Here is a 21,297-nt window from a genome sequence, read left to right on the forward strand (position 1 = left end):
TGTCAACTGATGCAAGAATTTAAATAAAAAAAAATTAATTTTGGGGACAGTTAGGTGGCACAGTGGATAGAGCACCAGTCCTGAAGTCCGGAAGACTTAAGTTCAAATCTGACCTCAGATACTTCCTTTCTAGCTGTGTGACTCTGGGCAAGTCACTTAACCCCCATAGCCTCAGCATAATAATAATAATAATAATGACTAATAATTTTGCTATAATTCATTTTATTTTCTTCTAATTATGAAAATGCACATTATAATAACTACTTACAAGCAGATATAATTTTACTTTGAAATAAACACTTTCATCCTATATATCTAGTATGTGCAAAGGTAGTGTTGATATAGTCTGATCCTTCAAAAAACTTTTAAATTCAAGAAATTTTCTGTCATCTATTTATGAATCTCATTAATCCTACCCTTTCAATTCCCAGATTCAGTACCATCTCTTCCATGAAGTCTTCCTCCTAATACTTTGGCCCATGGTACTTTTTCTTTTTATGAATTGCTTTAACATTTAAAGTAGATCAGGCAGGCACATATTAGACCTGGATTCAAATCTCTTGTCCATTAGAGAAGTCATTTGTCTTGGGCCTGTGACTTGGGCAATTCTTAGAACTACCCTTTTGGCAATTTCAGATCCTTATAGTGTAAGGACTTGTAATTTGTACCTTACAATTTAGGACTTAAATTACATATTATTTTATTTTGCTCTCTAATCTGCCATCCCTCCAACAAGATGGCCAGTTCCTTGAAGGAAAAGATCTTTTTTTAGGACCCCTGAAATAATTTTAACTTGGGCAAATTTCTCAACTCCAACTGTTCCATTTTCTGGAACCTTGTTCCTGTCAGGGATCATTAGGATTTCTACCTCAGGGTTATCATTCTCTTTCCACACATAGTTTTGGTCTCCCATTAGCTTACATAGTACTTGTCATCCACTAAACGATCAAGGTGATGCTTGATAAATTATTGATGATTTCATATTATTTTAATTCTGAAGCAACACATTGGAGTTTGCATTTAAAAATGGGGGTTACTGAAATTTGAGTACAACCTTTTGTTATTGTTTTTATTTTTATTTTCAAATTCTTTCTCTGCTTCCACACTCTCCCCCATCCATTGAGAAGGCAAGAAATAAGATACCCATTATCCATAAGAAGTTATGCAAACACATTTCTATAGATGTGAAAAAATCAATAAAAATAAAAAAATGTGGAGAATATACTTCTAGCTGCACTCAGATTCACCAGTCCTTTCATCACAGGGTTTTTGAAATTGTTGTGGATCATTGCATTCATCAAGTCTTCTATGGTTAATTATTGTTAAAATATTGCTGTTACTGGGTCCAATTTTCTGCTGGTTCTACTTACTTTATTTTGCATCAGTTCTTTCCATGTTTTTCTGAAACCATTCTCTTCATCATTTCTTACAGCATAGATGCTTGTATTTCATTATAATCATATACCACAACTTGTTTAGCCATTCACTAATTGATGAAAATGTAAATTCTATTCTTTAAAGTTTCTAGGTATTGTTTCATTTTAAGAAAAATCATTTTGTATTGAACCTTTCATTTCAAATTAATAAATAATAAAATGAAATATTATTAGTAAAGTGTTTAGTATAGTGACTGGCATGCAGTAGGTGCTTAATAAATGTCATTTCCATATTTGTTGAGTATAGCTACTATTGTTAAGGAACAACAATAGGTGTGATGTGATGTGAGATACAGAAAAAGGATATAGCCCCTGGCTTCTGGGAGTTTATAAAATAGTAAAAACTAGTGTGTGGATGTGTGTGTGTGTGTGTGTGTGTGTGTGTGTGTGTGTGTGTAATTAAAATAAGCTTAAACAATTATAACAATCAGTTGCTTATTAAAACCATAATATAATCAATGTTAATATATTTTGGGATTAAAACAAGGGAGAGAAGGAAAAATGGTTAGAGGACAAGAGAGAGGAGGGAGAGAAAAGAGAGGAGAAAGAGAGAGGAGAGGAAATGAGAGAGAGAGACAGAGGCAGAGAAAAAGGAAGAGAAGGAGGGAAGAAAGGAGGGAGGGAAGGGAGGAGAGGGAGGAAGAGAAAAAGACATCCTGCCAATCATATACTATGCACACAGTTCAAAACTTGTCAGAGACTTGCCTGAGGTTCTCTGAACTGAATTCCGACTCCAGAAAACGAAGGAACTGATCTCGCCCCACTTGGTCCTTTAGTACCTCATCAATGGAGAATCCCCATCTCTTTACACGTTGTTGGCTGGGCTCTTTGCTTTGAGAATAAAAGATTTATTCGTTTGTCTTTTTAGAAAAAAATAAATGGGATGAAAAAAAAGTATGTTTCATACATATTTGGGCCAACATTCAAAATGGTCTGCACATCCAATGCTCTCAATCTATATTCTCGACATTTAGAAATCAATGGCAGTTTCCACTGTCCTAGCCCTCTTTTCTTCTTCCTCTGTACTGTTTCACTAGGTGATCTCATAAGTTTCCACAGATTTAATTATCATCTATATACTAATGACTCTCAGATCTACTTATCCAGCTCTAACCTTTCTGTTGATTTCCACTATCATATCTCCAAATGAGATTAGACTGAATGTCCTATAGACATTTTAAACTCAACATGTCCAAAACTGAATTTGTTATTCCCGCCAAACATCTCCCACTTCCAAATTCCTCCATTACTAAGGTACTGTCATTTTCTCACTGCCTTAGGCTTACACCTGTGTATCATCTTTGATTCTTGACTCTCTCTGTCAGTATTTCCCATGATCAATTGTTGCCAAAACTTATCAAATTTTACCTCTGTAATATCTCTCTTATAGACCCCTTTCTTTCCTCTAATACTGCTGCTACTCTGATTTTGACTATATCACTTCACACCTGTAGTAGTCTGGTTGACCTGTCTGCCAGATTTTTCCTCACTGCCACCCTCCTTCCAGCTGTCAAATTGATCTTCCTAAAGCACAAGTCTGACCATGTCACCCCTTCCCCTTCTTAATAAACTTCAGTGGCTCCCCAGCCCCTCTAAGATCAAATATAAAATCCTCTTGCATTCAAAGCCCTTCAGAACTTTTCAGGTATTCTCAAACTTCATACCACCAGTCTCCTCAAATAAGCTTCAAAATCAGTAACACTGGTTTTCTTACTGTTCTTGAAACAAGACACTCCCTTCTTGATTGACTATTTTCCCTATATGTTTCTCATGACTGGGATGTTCTTTCTTCTCATCTCCTCCTCTTTTCCCCTGTATTTCTTCCTCAGGAAACCCTTTCTTGTTTGTTGTTTTTTTGTTCTTTGTGATCCCATTTGAAGATTTCTTGGCAAAGATCCTGGTTTGACATTTCCTTCTCTAGATAATTTTATAAATGAGAAAACTGCCCAAGGTCACACAGCTAATATCTTAAGACAGATTTGAATTCAAATCTTCATGACTCCAAGCCAGTCAATCTATCCATTGTACTACCTAGCTGCCTCAAATCTCTCTTAATCCTTTTTAAGTCTAGCACCTTCTTTAGGCTATTTCCTGTATCCTGTCTTTATCTTGTTTGTACACAATTGTTTACATGTTATCTCCCTCATTAGATTGTCAGCTCCTTAATGGAAGAGACATTTTTTGCCATCCTTTGTATCCCCAAAACTTTGCACAATGCCTGGAACATATTCACTTGTTCAGTTGTGTCTAATTCTTCATGATCCCATGGACTTTGTCCATGGGGTTTTCTTGGTAAGAATATCGGATTTTTTTGCTATTTTTCCCATTTTACATCACATAGCTGATAAGTATCTGAGGCCACATTTGAACTCAACTCTATCCATTGAATCACCTAGCTCCACACCTGGGACACAGTTGTTTAAAAAACGTTGGTTGACTGACTGACCCATCTAGAACATAGAACATAGTTTGAGGGAGAACCAAAATTAAGTACTTTGTCCCAGAGCCTTGAATTTAGATGATCCTGATTTTCTGCCATCCTTTAGCAGTTCAGAAACAAAAGAATTAAGTATCTAGTTAGTATGAATAGTAAAATGGGAAGCTATTAGAGCTTCCTCTCTGTGGACACACCCTTGGTGAAGTAAGTCCTCCTTAGCCTAAGTGTCCCTGCCCCAGCACCAACCCTCTCCTACTTCATGCTGCTTGTCATGGACTCAGGTTTAATTTGCCTCTGGTGCAAAAATTGGAAATGATAGCTCTGCTGTGAGGTATGTGTTTGTGCAAGCTACAAAGAACATCAAAGAAGCAATCTTGAAAAAGGAAAGAAGTTGAGGTTGAAAATGAAACCCAGAACAATCTTCTGAGTAGGGAGCTCATTGAGATAGAAAAAGAAACCCCATCTAATCACTGATAACTTAAGCTTATACTACTTACCTTCGAAACACCAAGTGGGGAAAAAATAGTGTAGAAAAGTGGAGACATGGCCTTATAGTCAGAAAAAAGGGGGTTTGCGTACCATTCCTGACATCATTGGCTCTGTAACCCTGGGCACAGCTTAACCTCCCAGCACCCCAAACAATTCTTTGTGAATATACATGCCTGGGCAGTTGCTGACCTATATAGGTAGAGGGGGTTTCCTTGCCACCAATGGTTGTCAACACCAGTGAAATCACAGATTTGGAGTACAAAGAAACAAAGAAATAAACCAATAACTGAATGAGTAACCAAAATGGGCCATTGTCAGAGACATGGGAATGTGGATCTAAGAACTTTTTCTAAGCTTACTCCAAGGCATCGCTCCCATTAAGTGATTTCTAGGTTAGCAAGGAAAACTGTTTTTGGAGAAAATGTCTTTGAGTTTGAAGCTACCATAACTTTAGAAATCTGGGTAGCAAAAGATCATTAAACCGTTTGAGTTCAGAACACAAGCTCTGATATGGATATCATTGGGTGTTGTATTTTGAACCAATGTTTCAGGCAGACTCTGATAAGTCTTAGAGATAATTACATCTGGTATCAGCTTCAGCAGCAGATTAAAGTCAGCATGCAAAGGAAAAGAACCCTTTGGGAAGAGCTGCTGGTACAAAGATAACAATGTCTTCTTTTTGCCATTCTTTGGATTTCTAGTACTTTTTTTTAGCACAGTGCCTGGGACATAATAAGTGTATAATCCTTTGTACAAAGAACAGCACTGGGGCAGCTAGGTGGCAGTTCTAGTGGATAGAACACCAGCCTTGAAGTCAGGAAGACCTGAGTTCAAAATCTGGTCTCAAACACTTAACACTTCCTACCTGTGTGACCCTGGGCAAATCACTTAACCCTAATTGCCTCAGCAAAAAAAACAAAACAAAAAACCCAGCACCATCTTTTTTCTTGCTTCTGTGTTTTTTAAAAATTTATTTGGTTTTGAAGAGGGAATGGTAGCTGTGCTGATCCAAAAAGTCAATGACAGATGAAACCAGAAACATTGAGGAAGAAACAATGATATTTTTCAATGAGAACAAGAACTCAAGATTTAAGAAATCATAATGAGAACCTTGTGCCTTTATGAGAATGTGCCTCTCTGCTCATCAGTGTTGCTCATGCTATTAGCCCTAGAAATCCACTGTAGATTCTGAGAATAGTCAATTACCAGAATAGTTTTTAAGTTAGAGTTCCCTAGAAACAAGTAAGTATACCTGTTCCTAGGTCACTCAAATATATCCAAAAGGCAATTCCCACCTCAAATGCATAGTTTTGAAGGCATAGCTCCTTTTAAAGATAGGATGATCAGCTTTGTAATCTAGGAAAGGAACATGGATAATTAGTACTGAAAGATACAAACAAAAACACATATGTATATAATTGAGCCATTTTCAGTTGAGTATGATCCCATTTGGAGTTTTCTTGACAACAATACTAGAATGGCTTTACATTTCCTTCTTTAGTTCATTTTACAGATGAGGAAACTGAGGCAAACAGGGTGAAATGACTTGACCTGGGCCATGTAGGTAACAAATGTTGTGTTTGAATATATGAAGATAATTCTTCCTAATTCCAACTGTATATCTATATCTATATGTCTGTAGATATATAGATATGTGTGTATGGGGGGTTAAAGAACCCTAAATCTTATAAAACTGGCATTCTTGATTGATTACACAATGTTTGTTTGCCCTACACAATAAACTTTTCTCTTTTAAACTCAAATTACAGGTATTTGAACATCCACATGAGGTTGAAACATTTATTGTTCATTGGTGCTTTGTGACCATTGCTGTAACTCTTTTAAACAACTTTTTTGTGGATCTGTCTTGTCTCTGCTTTCTCACCCCTATTCTAAGGCATTACTGAAAATAATTGAATAATGGAGCAGATTTCACCCAATACAAATTTCTGATGTATGATCTCAGCTTGACCCTGCCTGCTGCTTCACACTTGTTTCGTTCCTTTCTAGTGAACCATAGTGACCACTGGAAACCAATTCCATTCTCAACAGCTTAACCGTATTCTCATCTCTGACTCTTAGAAGGTAATCAACTTTATTGTGCCAATGAGCATTTGAGACCATTTACCAGAGAACTTCCTTAGCTCTCCCTTCATCATTCTTTCAAACTTCTCTGTCTTATCATTTACTCTCTCCTTTTTATTACTGAAATAACCTAAGATTAATCCCCTACTGTTTATCTGACTCATAGGCTCAAAGATCTAGCCAGCTTTCTTATTTTATACATAAAGAAACTGAGGTCTAGGAAAATAGAATGAATTGCTTATTTCACAGAGGTGTTAAGCATCAGACGCAAGATTTGAACTCTGGTTCTTTGACCCCTAGGCCTATCTTTCCTTTTCCACAATCATACATCCAATAGACATTCTCCTTTCTCTTACATCTTCATATTCCTCCTCTCAGTTAGCTCCTCATCTGCCAAAAATGCATAGACTTCAGTTTTAAAAATGTTTTCTTTTGGTTTGTTCATACTCCATTAACTTTTGTTTCCATATGTCTCCTATGTCTCCTCCTTGTCACAGCTAAACTACTTTTAAAAGTTTTCTATGCCTGATGCTTCTACTTCTTTACTAAACAAATGCCCTTGGAGAGGGAAAGTTTGGGTTTTCTTAGTGTCTTGAGTCAGCAGTGTGATAAGGCAACCAAAAAAAAGCTAAATCTATATAGCAACAGGGCATTTAGGTAGCACAGTAGATAAAGTGCCTGCCCTGAAGTCCAGAAGATTCATTGCCTGAGTTCAAATCTGGCTTCAGACACTTACTAGTTGTTTGATCCTCAATAAGTAACTGAGGCAAGAGCCAGAGAAACAGAAAGAGAAAGACAGTGAGATACAGACCCAAAGGGATAGAGACAGAAAAACAGAGAGGGATGGAGACACATAGAAAGACAGAGAGTACATTCCCATGAAGAAAGTAATTACCTAATTAACCTATCCTTTGAGGACCTCTACTAGGCTCATGGATGAAGTTTAATGTTTGTAATAATCTGGTTGGGTATTGTAATATGAATGCTTTAGGCAGATAACAGTTATTTAGCACAGCAGGACCAGGGTCCTACTAAGGTCTTCTGGGTCCAGGGACCTAAAATTAAGTCCATTTAGAGGGGCATGAGATAACTGGGAAGAAACAAGACATTTTTATTCTAGTTCAGCTAAACTGAGGCTTATCTCTTCTTTGACTTCTCAAAGCCAGGGAAAAATCAGGAAACAAATATCACTTAAAGTTGTTTTGTCAGCTCTCCTGTTCCTATGAACCCTTTCAAGCCTGAAATAATTCTATGATACATTAGTATGGTAAATGAATCCTAAGATCTATCAATTCTGTTATACTGATAACCCCTTGAAAGCAGGCACTCTTTTGTCCTTTATATTCCCAGTGCTCAGTATAGTGCCTGGTGCATTGTTGTTCAGTTGTGTCCAATTGTTTGTGACCCCGTGGACCAACTGAGTACAGGGTTTTCTTGGCAAAAAAAAAATATATATATATGAAAGTTTTTTTTTAACTTCCTTTTCTATTTTTTATGCAGGAAAGAGTTAAATGACTTTTTCAGAGTCACACAGTAAGTGCCTGAATTCTGGTCTTTTTGACTCCAGAACTAGCGTTCTTTCCACTTCACCATCTAGATTCTTGAAGAATAGTGTTTAATAAATACTTTATTGAGTAATTGGTTGACTCTTAGAAATCTAGTTCAAATCCTTCCTGAAATATGAATCCTATAAGATATCTGTTGGAATCAATTGGTATAATAATCAGTCCATATCTCTCTTCACAGTTATTTATTCTATTCAAAAACTGTTTAGTAAATGCTACTAGGGATAAGGCATTTTCACCTATAGATGTATGACATACAAAGTATATTGGAAGGTGTACCGCTAAAATAAGGGACTCAATACTAAAATCCAGATCTACCAGTCTAGCAACCTTGTCAAAAAAGAAATAAATGTAATCTGACATGTTTTGTTCTTAGCCATTTCTTCAGTGGCCCTCATTAGGCCAGAAACAATGGAAAGCTGCCTTGAAGAGCATTATTTGATCTCATGGAATTCCCATTTCCCTCTCCCTTTTGAAAAAGATTAATTTATTGTTCTCTCAAGTTGTTATTATTATTACTATACCTCATCTCTATGTCCCATAAAGTGATGTCATCACTGATCCATGGATTAGAAGGTTCGGCTGGAGTTATCAAAGGATCATATTCCACATACTGTTCCGTATAAGCAATTAAGCTGCAACAGGGAGGGAAGGAGAGAGAAAAGAGACAAAGTCACCAATCACCATAGCAATATTATGTCAGGGTCACAATCTTGTACTTCAAATGGTCAATGAACTTACCTGACTAGATGCTAGGAATGAGAAGCAATTAGCAGGAGGCTTCATCTTATTCCCCAAACAGTGAGGTCTCCCAAGAGGACCATTACTCAGTAAAGGGAAAACATAGCCCAAGATTTATTTCTTTCCATCCCAAACTGTGTTTATGTCTATTCCTTCAAGTAATCCGAAATGGATTTGAAGTTTTAGAAGACAAGTGACCCATTATCACTTGACTTCTCCATAATTAAAAGAACTAGAGGAATTCTAATATGAGATGTAGATTATAACCTCCAATATCAAAGAAGTCATCCTCTTTAAGACACAAATCTACTAGGAATGGAGGACACTGGAGTCTTTTAAAAGAAAGTATAATTGATCTTGAGCAAACTCCTCAATTTGTCCATTTCAATTTGCCAGCAATGCCATGTACTGCCCCATCATCACCTAAAACTGAAATTGCTTATGTATGATGGACTTTGCCAGAAGTGTGCAGGCAAATGTTTAGCAACTGGCTCCCTGAAAAATATATGAGAGGCACACACTTTAAAGTTTAGTCTGTATTATTGATGTTTTCTCTATCACTTAAGTTTAAACAACCAACAAAACAATAAATTAAGCCCCTGAATTGTGGCATTTGCTGATTTCTAAGGTGTAGAATCTTAACACTGAAAATTTAACAATCACCTCTTGGTTCAAACTGGTTTCATCACACTCCTGAAGTGTGCATGGAGGTACCACTGGCTCTAGAATTCCCTATTCTGTCATGGATGGAGTTGGGCTGGCTACACAAAATTTGGCTCAACAGAATCCCCAAAGCCTATTAGGAATTTCTTCATCTAAAACCTCATCTCACATTCCTGCTTAAACAAATATAAGTAAAAAGACTTCTCTTTAGCTAAGCTTAGAGTAAACAGCTTCAAAGTCTTTGGGGAGTGTCTTTGTTTGCCTTCCTTTTATATTATCCTCTCCCAAACCCAACCCTTTTCATTTAATCTACATGTTAAAAAAAAGTCATAAGAAGCTACTGATGGTTGAACAGATAACAGCAGGTTATTGCTAACCATTTGTGAAAGTTTCTTACTCCAACAGAGAAAACTCAGAGTGAAACCTGGGTAAGAGTAGAATTTCCACAGAACAGTAGTAAGAGTATTGAATTTCCATTTAAAGGACCTGAGGTCTAAACTCAGCTCTGCCACTTTATTTGACTTTGGCAAGTCACTCCTTCTCTTTTGGAATTAGTTACCCAATCTATAAAATTAAGAGGTTGGATTAAATGGTTACTTCCAACTTTTAAGTGATCGTTATTATCAAATATAATGGGGGGGAGGAAGAAGACAGATTCATAAGAGTTAGCATTTATACAGGTCTTTGATGTTGGCAAAATGCTTTATAAATATTATCTTATTTTATCCTTACAACAACCTTTGGTGTTGTAGTGGTTTCCCATTTTATAAATGGGAAAACTGAAAATATGTGGCTTGCCCAGGATCACACAACTGTTAAATATCTAAAGCAAGATTTTTATACAAGTTTTCCTGATTCTATGTTCCAATTAAAGGCTCCAAACCAAGCCTTTCTTGTAGAATTAACAAAAAAGGGAAACACATTTAAAATGAAACTGATGATGGGGGAGGGTAGCATCTAAGGGTCCCCAGGTATGTTGTCCAAGTTTTAGGGAACATGTATCCCCTGAAAAGTAATTTATTTTTCAATCGAGTCTGATTCTCTGTGACTCCATTTGGATTTTTCTTGATAAAGGTCCTGGACTGTTTTGCCATTTTCTTCTCCATCTCATTTTACAGATGAGGAAATTGAGGCAAACAGCATTAAGTAATTTGTCCAGGGTAACACAGCTGGTAAGCATCTGAGGCCAGATTTAAACTTAGGAAAATAAGTCTTCCTGATTGCAAGCCTAGCGCTCTATCCACTGTGCCACCTAAGTGTCCCTGAAAAGTAAAAGAAGATACCAATCTGAATAAGTTTTAGGAACTGGATAGGTGCTTCCTTGATTAATGGCTCTTCCACATGTGTGAACATCTAAGAACTACCTGAAAAAAAAGCTTTTTATTTGTTTGTTCTTTTAAACCAAACCACATTGCTTTATTATAAGAGAAATAACAGCATGTGCTGTAAGGGGCTTACAGAGAAAACTTAAGTGATGATCTTGAATCAAGGGATCACCAAGGACCAGAATTGGAAGGATTTTCTATTTAAGATAATGTAGGAGATGGGTTATTATACAAGCTGGAGGACAACAATCTATGAAAGCATGTATGCAAATATACCTGGAGTTCTTAAGAATTCTAATAGACAGGATGGAATTTATGAAATCTTATATTAACTTTTAATTTATTGAAATTTTTACATGATCACATAACCACTTTGGGGGAAAAAAGGGAGATCAGCCAGTCATCTTAAGAATGGAGATGGATAATTTTGCTTATGAACACAGTAGGCAAGGAAAATTAGGGCCTAGATCAAGAGGAAGGGCCTATGAGCATTGAAAGGTTCTCTGTATAGGACCAAAAAGTTATATTTTTTATTGTGGTGCAAGGAAGTGACTCTGCTGGTCAACAAAGAATGATCTTAAAATGTCAAAAAGTAATTAAGAAAATGTGACATAAAGTTGCAGAGGTAGCTGGCTGCAAAGGCCCCAAACTATGTAGTAAGTCAAGGAATAGTATGTTGCTTTAGACATCTTAAGAGAAATAATAGAATGTGCTAAGAAGAGCTGGTGTGGAGAAAATGGCTGGATTAAGAGGTGAGCCTGGATCAAGAGACTGCATTTGATAGGACAAGGAAGGATTTTCTGTGTAAAACCATGTGAAATGTGGGATACTATCTAAGCTAGAAAGCCATAGCCATGAGAACACTCTGTGTGAATGTGACTAGAATTCCAAGAGAATGTTCACACTAAAACAACAAAAAAAAAAAAAAAAAAAAAAAAAAAAGGAAAGAAAGAAAGAGAGATGAAGGTCACAAGGAGAATGAGATGAAGCTGTCCATAAAGCTCTTAGTTGTGTATATTGGCAAAAAAGATACTCCAAAAGAAAATTGCCCAACCTTAAAGTTAATATAATAGACAGAAGTCAGTAGGGAACATGAAATGGAAGTAGGATAGAAAAGACCTTTGCGATCAGAGGATCTGGATTCAAATCCTAACTCTGCCACTTACTACTTATGTGATTTCACATGAGTAAGTTCATTTGTTTTGGGTTTTTTTTTTTGTTTGTTATGTCTGCCTCTTCATAACTCATTTGGGGTTTCCCTGGCAGAAATACTTGAGTAATTTGTCATTTCCTTCTTCAGCTCATTTTATGGATGAGGAACTAAAGCAAACAAGGTTACATGACTTATCCAGGATCATACAGCTAAGCAGTGTCTGAATTTGAATTCATGAAGAAAGTTTTCCTGACTTCTGGCTCAGCACTCTTATTGTTATTATTATTATGGCACCTAAACATCATTGCATGTAACTTTGAAAAAAAAGCTAGAAAAAGTGGTTTACGTTTTATATTTTCCATCTGCAACTGTTCCAAATTCCTTAGCTTTGTAACAAGAAAGATTTAACACTTAGAGGGATGACAATGAATCTGACAACTCTATATGTATGTTTCGTGAATGCAAGTGGGAACAAACATGGAGAAGAGCAAGGTAAACAAAGACAGAATGTGATTTCCAGAGCATGGAGAACAAATCACAGGCTACAGGTACATTGAAAGTGAGATTGGGGGGATGGACATGCTTTACAAATATTTTCTTTCTTGATCTTCACAACAACCTGGGAGGGATTCTCATTAACCTCATTTCATAGATGAGGAAGATGAAACAGATTGAGGTTATGTGACTCGCCCAGGATCATACAGCTAGCGAATGCCTGAGTCTTAGTTGAATTTGGGTCTTCCTGACTCCATACTGTATCTACTATGTCATAAGTATCAACATACTGTATCCATTATGCCATTTCGTTGCCTAAATTCTGAGAAAGTAACAAGAATATTTTAGAAAGATGATACATATAGATAGATTTAAATAACAAAAATTATAAACATCACATATATAATATAAATTATGTATTACATAATATAACACATAAGTATTTTATATAATATATTATATACAAAATAATATTATATAATATATAATTCATATTATAGTTAACATATATTTATATTATATTATACATGATAATTATAATTTATACAAGTTATATATGATGATATATTTATATTTATATTATAAAATGTATATACACATCTATGTCAAAATTTTTTAAAAGTTAAACAGACTCATGAAAACAAAGTCATTAATAGAAAACAATGTAGGATAGTAGAAAGAATGGTGAATTTGGAGTCAGTAAACCTGAATTAGAATCTTGACTCTGCTGTTTGTTTGAACTTCATGAACCAAACTCTCCTCTATGGGACTCAGTTTTCTCATCTATAAAATTAAAGAATGGGACTAGATGTTTCCTTAAGGTCCAAACTAGTGATAGATCTAAAAGAACAATTCTCAGTAAAGAGCAATAGGAAGGAAAATTGGAAACCGAGAAAATGGTAGAAATCTTTTGGTCCACAGATCCTCTTTTCTTCTAATGGCTTCTGTTATGTAATGCATAAAGCAAAATGAAATCTGATTAAGATAGAAAATGGTCAAAACTCTGGAGATGCAGAGAGAAAAGGAAATTCCAGGATTTGGCATGCTGGTCTCATTAGTTTTGATTATAAAATTACTTGACATTTGATTATAGAGTGTAGAACTTTGTAGGCTACAAGGTCCTATAGCAATGAAGCATTTCTTATCTTGTCACCCCAGAGAAATCTGTTCAGTAAAAATACTCATGAGGATAAGTGAGATAACATGTGAGGTATCAGAGCTCTCTGGAAAAATAAGAGCACTCCAAGACCAAGACATCATGGCTAGGACTTCCTTGTTCTATTAATGCTGGCCCCTGACTTAATTGCAATTGACCTTATCACATTTCCTCAGGTCTTTCCTTAATGCTTAGCAAGGTTTGAGAGAAAGAATGGAAGAGCCGGTTGTATCCTGAACCATAAAAAAGGTAAGATGTAACGATCTCCCTTCCGACTTAATTTGGTTATGATGGCAATGCTTGTGTTTTTTGCTCTAGAAATTATATTAAGGTGACACACTTTCATCACCATAGTCCTTAATCCCATGCTGTCTTATCTCATTTCATTAATTACATTTCATGAGCTCTGTGGGCCAGGAGTCAGAGGAAGAAGCAAACGCAATTCCAGAGATGGGCTTAGTGAGATAAGGTTGAAAAGAAATCAGTTCCACAGTTGGCTGTGAAACTTAAATCATCACTAAATAATATGAATGAGGGGCCAATGCAAAAGGCAAGCATTTCCTTTTGGGGATAGGGTGGTGTGATGACTTTAAGCAGGACTGAGGCTTGCCTTAGTAAAACTATTAGTGGCGGAACCAGAGAGTACAGGTGTAGAGGAAAGCACAGAAGCTTCTCAATCATTTTGGGAAATCACAGGATCATAGTGTCAGTCCTAAAAGGAACCTATTGTTTAAAGGAGGACTCTCAGGCCTCAGGTAGAATCACTTATTCAGTATCACACAGGTTGGATGTGGAAGAGCTAAGATTAAAACTCAGATTTCCTAACTCCAGGTTCAGTGTTCTTTCTGCTGAAAGGCAGTGTAGACTAGCTCTCCCATGATGGTGATAATAGGATCACCTTTCCTTCATTTGTCTCAAGCATTCTCCATGTGATCAGAAAAAGATTTAATGGAAATCAATCCTAAAAAGATGTTATGCCAAAAAATATTATATAACACACACACACATATATAATAGAATGTTGCAGCTTACACACTGCACAATGATATATAGTTGTATGTGTATAGCAGACAGCACAGAACAATGAATGAGTGATTGTACTAAAGTCAGAAGAAAGCCGGGTTCAAATTCTGCCTCTGATGCTGCCAGCAGTGAAACTAGGGTTTTTTCATTTCTAAGCCTCAGTTTCTTCACTTATAAAATGGGGATAATACTACAACCCTCGAGTGTTGTTGTGAGGATCAAATGAGGTGATAGATATATTTTGCAAGCTTTTAAAGGCACTATATAAATATTATTTTTAAATTATTTTTATTTTTAAACTTGTTCTCCTCCTTTTTTTTTGGTACAATTCAGATAGGAATATCCTGACAAGTTTTAAAAAATAATATTCTTTTTTCCTTCCTTCCTTCTTTCCTTCCTTCCTTCCTTCCTTCCTTCCTTCCTTCCTTCCTTCCTTCCTAACTTGGAATTAGGAAGTCTCATTTTCCTGAGTTCAAATCTGTCTTCAGATGCTTCCTAGCTGTGTGATCCTGGGCAAAGTCACTTAACCCTGTTTGCCTTAGTTTTCTTATCTGTAAAATGAGCAGGAAATGGCAAAACACTCCAGTATCTCTGCTAAGAAAACCTGAAATGGGTCATAAAGAATTGGACACAACAACAACAAAAAAATGACTTAACAGCAACATCTATCATTTTTCTAATATTCTTTTATGCTTATAGTCCAGTGGATTAATGCATAGGTAGATGTGCTTTTTGTAACTTAATCTTTAGGACCTCGGCTTTGGCCCTCAAAAAACATCTTTGGGACAATCACAGTGACAGGCAGGATGATAAGGATGATATATGCCCTATCTTGTTCCTACATAATTTTTACTTATTCCACTATATCTCTATATTATGAGGGTTTTTTATTCCATGTAGTTTTGAGATGATTTGACATCTATTAAATATGACATCTATTAAAATATTGCTTTTAACATTTTATGGATCAATGTTAGGTCTAGGAATTGGGAAATAGTTCTATGTTAATTGTCCTGTTCTATTATTATTATCTCATTCTTCTATTTTTTTGATGAAATTCAGATAGAGAGAGTCCTGGGACATATTTTCAATTTCTGGTAGCTATTATCTGATCCTCAATCATTGTCATAAACCTTTTTTGTCTTTCTAAAAACAAAATAAAAAATAAAAATACCCACAACTCCTTCATTTGACACTACTTGTTATTAGTTTAGTCCAACTAACATATTGTTGTGTGAATATATGTATCTATTATTATAGTTATTATTATGGGCACACATGGGTGCACACACACACAAATCCATGCATTGGAGCATTATTTGTAACTGCATTTGTAATATACAGAGGTCATTGTTCTAACATCCTCAATCATTCAGATTGAACGGGCATTGCCCCAGTCATACTGAGACCTTTTAAAGACTTTAACTTAAAAAGGCCAAGATCTTCCACTGCATTCAGGGCCACTTCTGGTCATCCTCATCTATACCTAGCCACTGGAACCAGTTGGCTCTGCAGAGGAAAGTGGGTCAGGTGACCTTGCACAGCCCTCCCTCACTTAAATCCAACTCACTTACATGTCATGGCATCCCCACCCTGATGTTGTGGTCCTCTTTGAGAATGAAAGACAAACAACAACAATGACAACAACAACATTCAGACTCCAGCCAGCACAAGAAAAATAAGCAAAAAAGGCTTTGGTAAAAACAAAATAAATGTATTTAATGCTCAGGATTTAAAAAAAAAATTGTTTAGTCCTTTAGTTATGTCTTATTATTCTTGACCTTGTGGACCATAGTGGCCAATAGTGCCTTGCCATTTCCTTCTCCAGCTCATTTTAGAGAAGAGAAAACTTAGCCAACTAAGGTAAATGACTTACCCAGCTGGTATGACCTAAGTCTGAGATGAGATTTGAACTCAGAAAGATGTGTCTTCCTGATTCCAGGCCCAGTACTCTGTGCACTATGGCATCCCCTAGCTGCCCTAATTCTATCCTATAGGAGGTTCTGGATGTTATTACATTTTCCCCATAGAGGACTGTATTATTTAGTAGATATCACGTTTCCTCTCCTCTCTCTCTGAGCTCTGTGAATTCAGAAATGGTTTTTTACTATCTTTGCATCTTTTCCTAGTACTAAACAGTGCAAAGTTAGGGCTTGTTGAAAGACTGACTAAATAGGAATATATTAAATAAGACCTGAGTTCAAATCTGCCTGGAGACACAATCTATGTGACTTTAAGCAAGTCACTAACCTCTTCTTGATCACTTCCTCATCCATTAAATGGGAATGATAAAAATAGCATGTATCTCTCAAGATTGTTATGAGATATTTTTAAAGCTCTTTACAAACCTTAAAATGCTTTATAAATGATAACTACTATTATTATAATTATTATTTAAGAAGGTAGGGCTATGAGATGTACACTACCTTTTAGAAAAGATTCTAAGAAGAATGACTAAAATGTGAAATATTTGTCTCTAAAATTGAAAATTTTTTTATACAGGAGCATGATGAGTCATGATGACTTGTTATTAGCAGTGTCACCAAAGAGGGATTGACAATGAAGGAAAAGATAAGCATTTCTAATAAGTCCAAACCAGAGTCATTTTGGTTTTTTTAGAAATTCTTGAGGGGTCCATGAGTAAATTTTGGAAGTAAAGCATTTGAGTGGGAAAAAATCACATCTCTATTTTCATTAACCTCTAACTGAAATTTGGCATTTCTTTCAATGATACATATAGGCAACAAAGCATTATTCTGAGCAGGGTCCACAGATTTCACCAAGGGAATCATACATTCCTTAGGAAAGGTTAAGAACGACTGCTTCAGAGAGGGATTTTCAGAAACCAGGGCTTCTAAGACTAGGGAAAAGAATAAGGGCATTACCACAGAGAATGAGCCACCACTCTCTCCTCATTCCCTGGCTTCTGATTTTTAGCTGATCCAGGACCAGACCTTTTCTCTCTCTATTTATCTGGTTCCTCCTACTTTTCCTAAGAAGCCCCTTTATCTCAGCTGCAAAGGCCCTCTGTATCTCTACACAGCCATCCCCAAGGCCCATCCTTTCTGTTCCTATGGAACTATGTGAGTAACAATGCCTTTGTCTCCTGGGGATGAAGTCCTTTGCCTGATGGCTTTAGTTTAATTAACACTTATCACCTGGAGCAGGTCCAGGGAAACCAGATCCACGATGTGTGTGTGTGTTCACCTGAGAAGAGCTCTGCTTACACCTCAGGTGAACAGTAACACCCAAACACAGCTGCCAGAAAGATACCCATTAGCATGGTGAGCAATTTTCCTCTTCTTCTCCTCACCCAGCCAACCCCTTTCCATAGACACTGACAAATGGTGAGTCTGGGATGCTTTATCTCTTGCTAACATTCCTCCTTTCCTTTGCCCTTTTCTCCCTGGGAGTTTCCTTATGGCTCTCATGAAAAACCTTTGTGTCACTTTGAAAAGTTGCCAGTTGTCACTGCATCACATAAAATCTGGCTTTCACTGGGCGGGGACCCCTGAGAGCTCTGTGCTGTGAAGTGAGAAGTAGTCAGTTGGAATAATCCCTTCAATTTGAGCAGTCTCTCAAGCATAATTAGACCATACCAGGTGAGGGTTCCTCACTGACACTAATATAAATAAACAAACACTAGGACTGTGCCAGTCTGCTCTTCCTATTCCCTGCCCTTTCCCACTTTTTTGCCCCCACCTTTTTTGTTTTCCCTAAAGGAAGAAATACCATAATTGGTGCCATAACACACTTCCATGCTGCTCTGGATAAGGCCCCTATAGTATAAGCCCTCTTCATAATGACTAGGGTAACAAATGCCTATCCCGAACTAAAAAGCAAAGAAATTAGATCATGTTTATTTCAATGATGGCCTGAAAAGAATATGACTGAAGTCCACAATAACAATGCATGCTGGAGATGGTACAGAGCACAGGTGACAAGCTTACAGATGTAGAGCTGGAAGGGACTTCAGAGGCCCTCTAGTCCAAATTCTTCATTTGACAGATAGGAAATCGAGACCCAGATAGCTCAAGTGATTTGCCCATGTACTTCGGTTTATCTAAGAGACCAGAACTAAAGAAAGGTGATTGATGGACAAAGACAAGCTTTTGGTTGTTATGGCATGAAGCAGTATTTGTGGAATTCTGGGAAAGGGCAGTGGATGCATTTAATTGATCCCCAGACACTTTAGGCTTTTTTCTTCACAGAATTCTTCCCTGGATAAAGGGAAATGCAGCAACATCTCTAAAGGCAATTGTAGATAACCTGTCTTTTTGCCACAAGACCAATATGCTCCAAAGAAAATGTCAATATGGCTTCAGAAGCCACAAAATATTCCTAAAATTAACCAAGGTTACAATTTCAGAATAAACGATACCTATGCTGCCAACTGACCTTTTGCCCTTCATAGCATTTGGGGTGCTTTTGCTTAAGGAATACATAAATAGCCTCAAACAAGCAAGTACTTAGGGCTTCTGGTGAAGTTGGAGGATGACTCATCTTTCAGTTTAGTGGGAATTTTTCTTGGTTTCAATAGGATTTTAAACTTGACTATTTTCATTAATATTTAACTTAAAAAACAATCCAAATGTCTGAAAATAATGATTCTAGGGAGCAAAGAATCAATCAATAAATTGATGAGGCTACAGGCTGAATCATGTGAAATGTAGTAGAATATAAGTTGCTTAAAGTTAGGGACTGTTTTCAAATTGATAAGCACCACACTAAGTACTTTGGTCTTTATATCACCATTGCTTAAGACAACATCTGGCATATAATAGGCATTTGATAAGTAAATGTATATTGATGAATTTTGAAAGACTTAGGTGGATATCACAATGATATCACAACTAACCATGATTCTAGAGAACTGATGAGGAAGCATCAGTACTGACAGAGAAGTGATAGAATCAAGAAATAGAATGACCTTGCAGTTTTTGACTGGCCAGTGTATACATAACCATTCATATTCTTATGAGGCTTTTGTTTTTCTATTGAAGAGAGGTGAGAAAGAGAGAGAAAATAAATGCTTATGAATTTTAAAAAAATTAAGTTAAAATGCTTGTTCATTGACTGAAGGTGTGAACATGCCCAATGGCACCACTTTGAGAGAAATAAGGACAATTTATTACTTAATCTGGATGATCCAGAAATATCCCACATCAATCCAAATTTCTTATGTGAAGGAAAAAAAAGAAACATTTTTCTATTGCTTCTAATGAATATTTGAGTTTGACTTACAGTCTTGGCGCCTTTAGATATTAATGATCTCAGAGACAGCATATGGACCAACAAATGTTCACTTTGAGATACCCTAGCTAGATTTATTTCAAAAAATTCACCAAGTGACCTTGCCTTCTTTCAGTAGAGTTGAAATACAGCTTATTTAGTGGGCAAAAATAAGTCTCCAGTAAAATAAATGGGCAGAGCTGGCTATGTATAAAGCTTATATTCCAATGGTATATGCCAAATATTTCCAACTTCCAAATGTTTTCTTTACAATTGGATGCAATCAAAAGGGTAGTACTTTGGAGTCTTATAACATTTTTTGGGCATTTTTAAAATTATAGCTATTTATTGACAGAACATAGAATTTAATAACTTTTGATGGTCATATCTCCTGCTTATAGAAATAATACTTCATAGGACACATGGGAGTTCTTTTTCCACTATAAGAAGAATTTGGGAATTTTTTACATGGAAAGGGAACAATTTTTTTAAAAAAAAGCACATCAGATAACTTATAAGGAACTGTTTTTCCCTTCAGTGACTATTCCCTTTTAAAGATTTTTAGAGTTTATATATGCTTTCTTGTGACAGCAGAGAAGGGTGGTAAGACTTGGTAGTTGTCACCTTAAATAAACTGGTATCAGTCTATTAGACTTGAATTTTGATTCAATAAATCGACACTTGATATCTTGATCCTGGTTCATGTCCATTTTATGAACCCAGAAGAAAGTAATCATATCAACAGCAGACTTACCTTTCAGCTACTTTGGACATCTTTAAACGATGCCTGTCTATCTGTGAAGTCAAAAATGTTATCTGAGGAAAGAGATGACAGAAATGTTAATACTGAACCAGAATGCTCTTCCCCTTCCCCTCTACCAATCTAGTCTACATTGCATTCCAGCTCCAAATCTAGACACTCCAAGAAGCTTTCTTCAAAAATTTCCATTTAAAATGTTCCTTTCCTTTATCTTTTACAACAGATGAATAATGGATTTTCCTTTTGTTTTCCATTTTATGTATGATTTTACATGTATAAATTTTATATCTCAAGATTGTTAGTTTCTTAGGGGCAATGTCCATGTTTTATTTATCTTTTGGATATTTTGCCTAGAACAGTTGCTAGACCTATAAAAATATTTTATTAACTCTGAATCTCATCAGCGGTTATATCCATAGTCTTTTTGGTTGTTCCTTCTCTTCTCTTCTCTTCTCTTCTCTTCCTTCCTTCCTTCCTTCCTTCCTTCCTTCCTTCCTTCCTTCCTTCCTTCCTTCCTTCCTTCCTCCCTTCCTTCTCTTCCTCCGTTCTTCTTCCCCATCTTTCTTTTTTCCACCAGAATTGTAATTTTATCAGATAAGTAGTTCTCAGAATGGAACTTCTTAGACCAATGAAGAGCAGCAACTACTCTGAAACTTATAATAGCTTCAGAGAATTATTCTAGGGCCATGAAAAAAAATAAGTAACTTGGATCTAGTTATACAATCTTTATGTGGTAG

At 36.3% G+C, this 21,297-nt stretch overlaps 1 protein-coding gene across 1 annotated transcript in view; it reads right to left on the bottom strand.

Annotated features, from left to right (window-relative positions):
- RGS6 (regulator of G protein signaling 6) overlaps positions 1 to 21,297 on the bottom strand; it is a 610,477-nt gene that overhangs the window by 91,529 nt on the left and 497,651 nt on the right. Inside the window, 3 exon segments of the mRNA XM_031952584.1 lie at positions 2,142 to 2,267; positions 8,537 to 8,647; positions 20,555 to 20,616. Coding sequence (XP_031808444.1) covers positions 2,142 to 2,267; positions 8,537 to 8,647; positions 20,555 to 20,616 — 299 coding nt within the window.

This window comes from Sarcophilus harrisii, chromosome 2 (genome assembly GCF_902635505.1).
Source record: "Sarcophilus harrisii chromosome 2, mSarHar1.11, whole genome shotgun sequence".
Classification (NCBI taxonomy): Eukaryota; Metazoa; Chordata; class Mammalia; order Dasyuromorphia; family Dasyuridae; genus Sarcophilus; species Sarcophilus harrisii.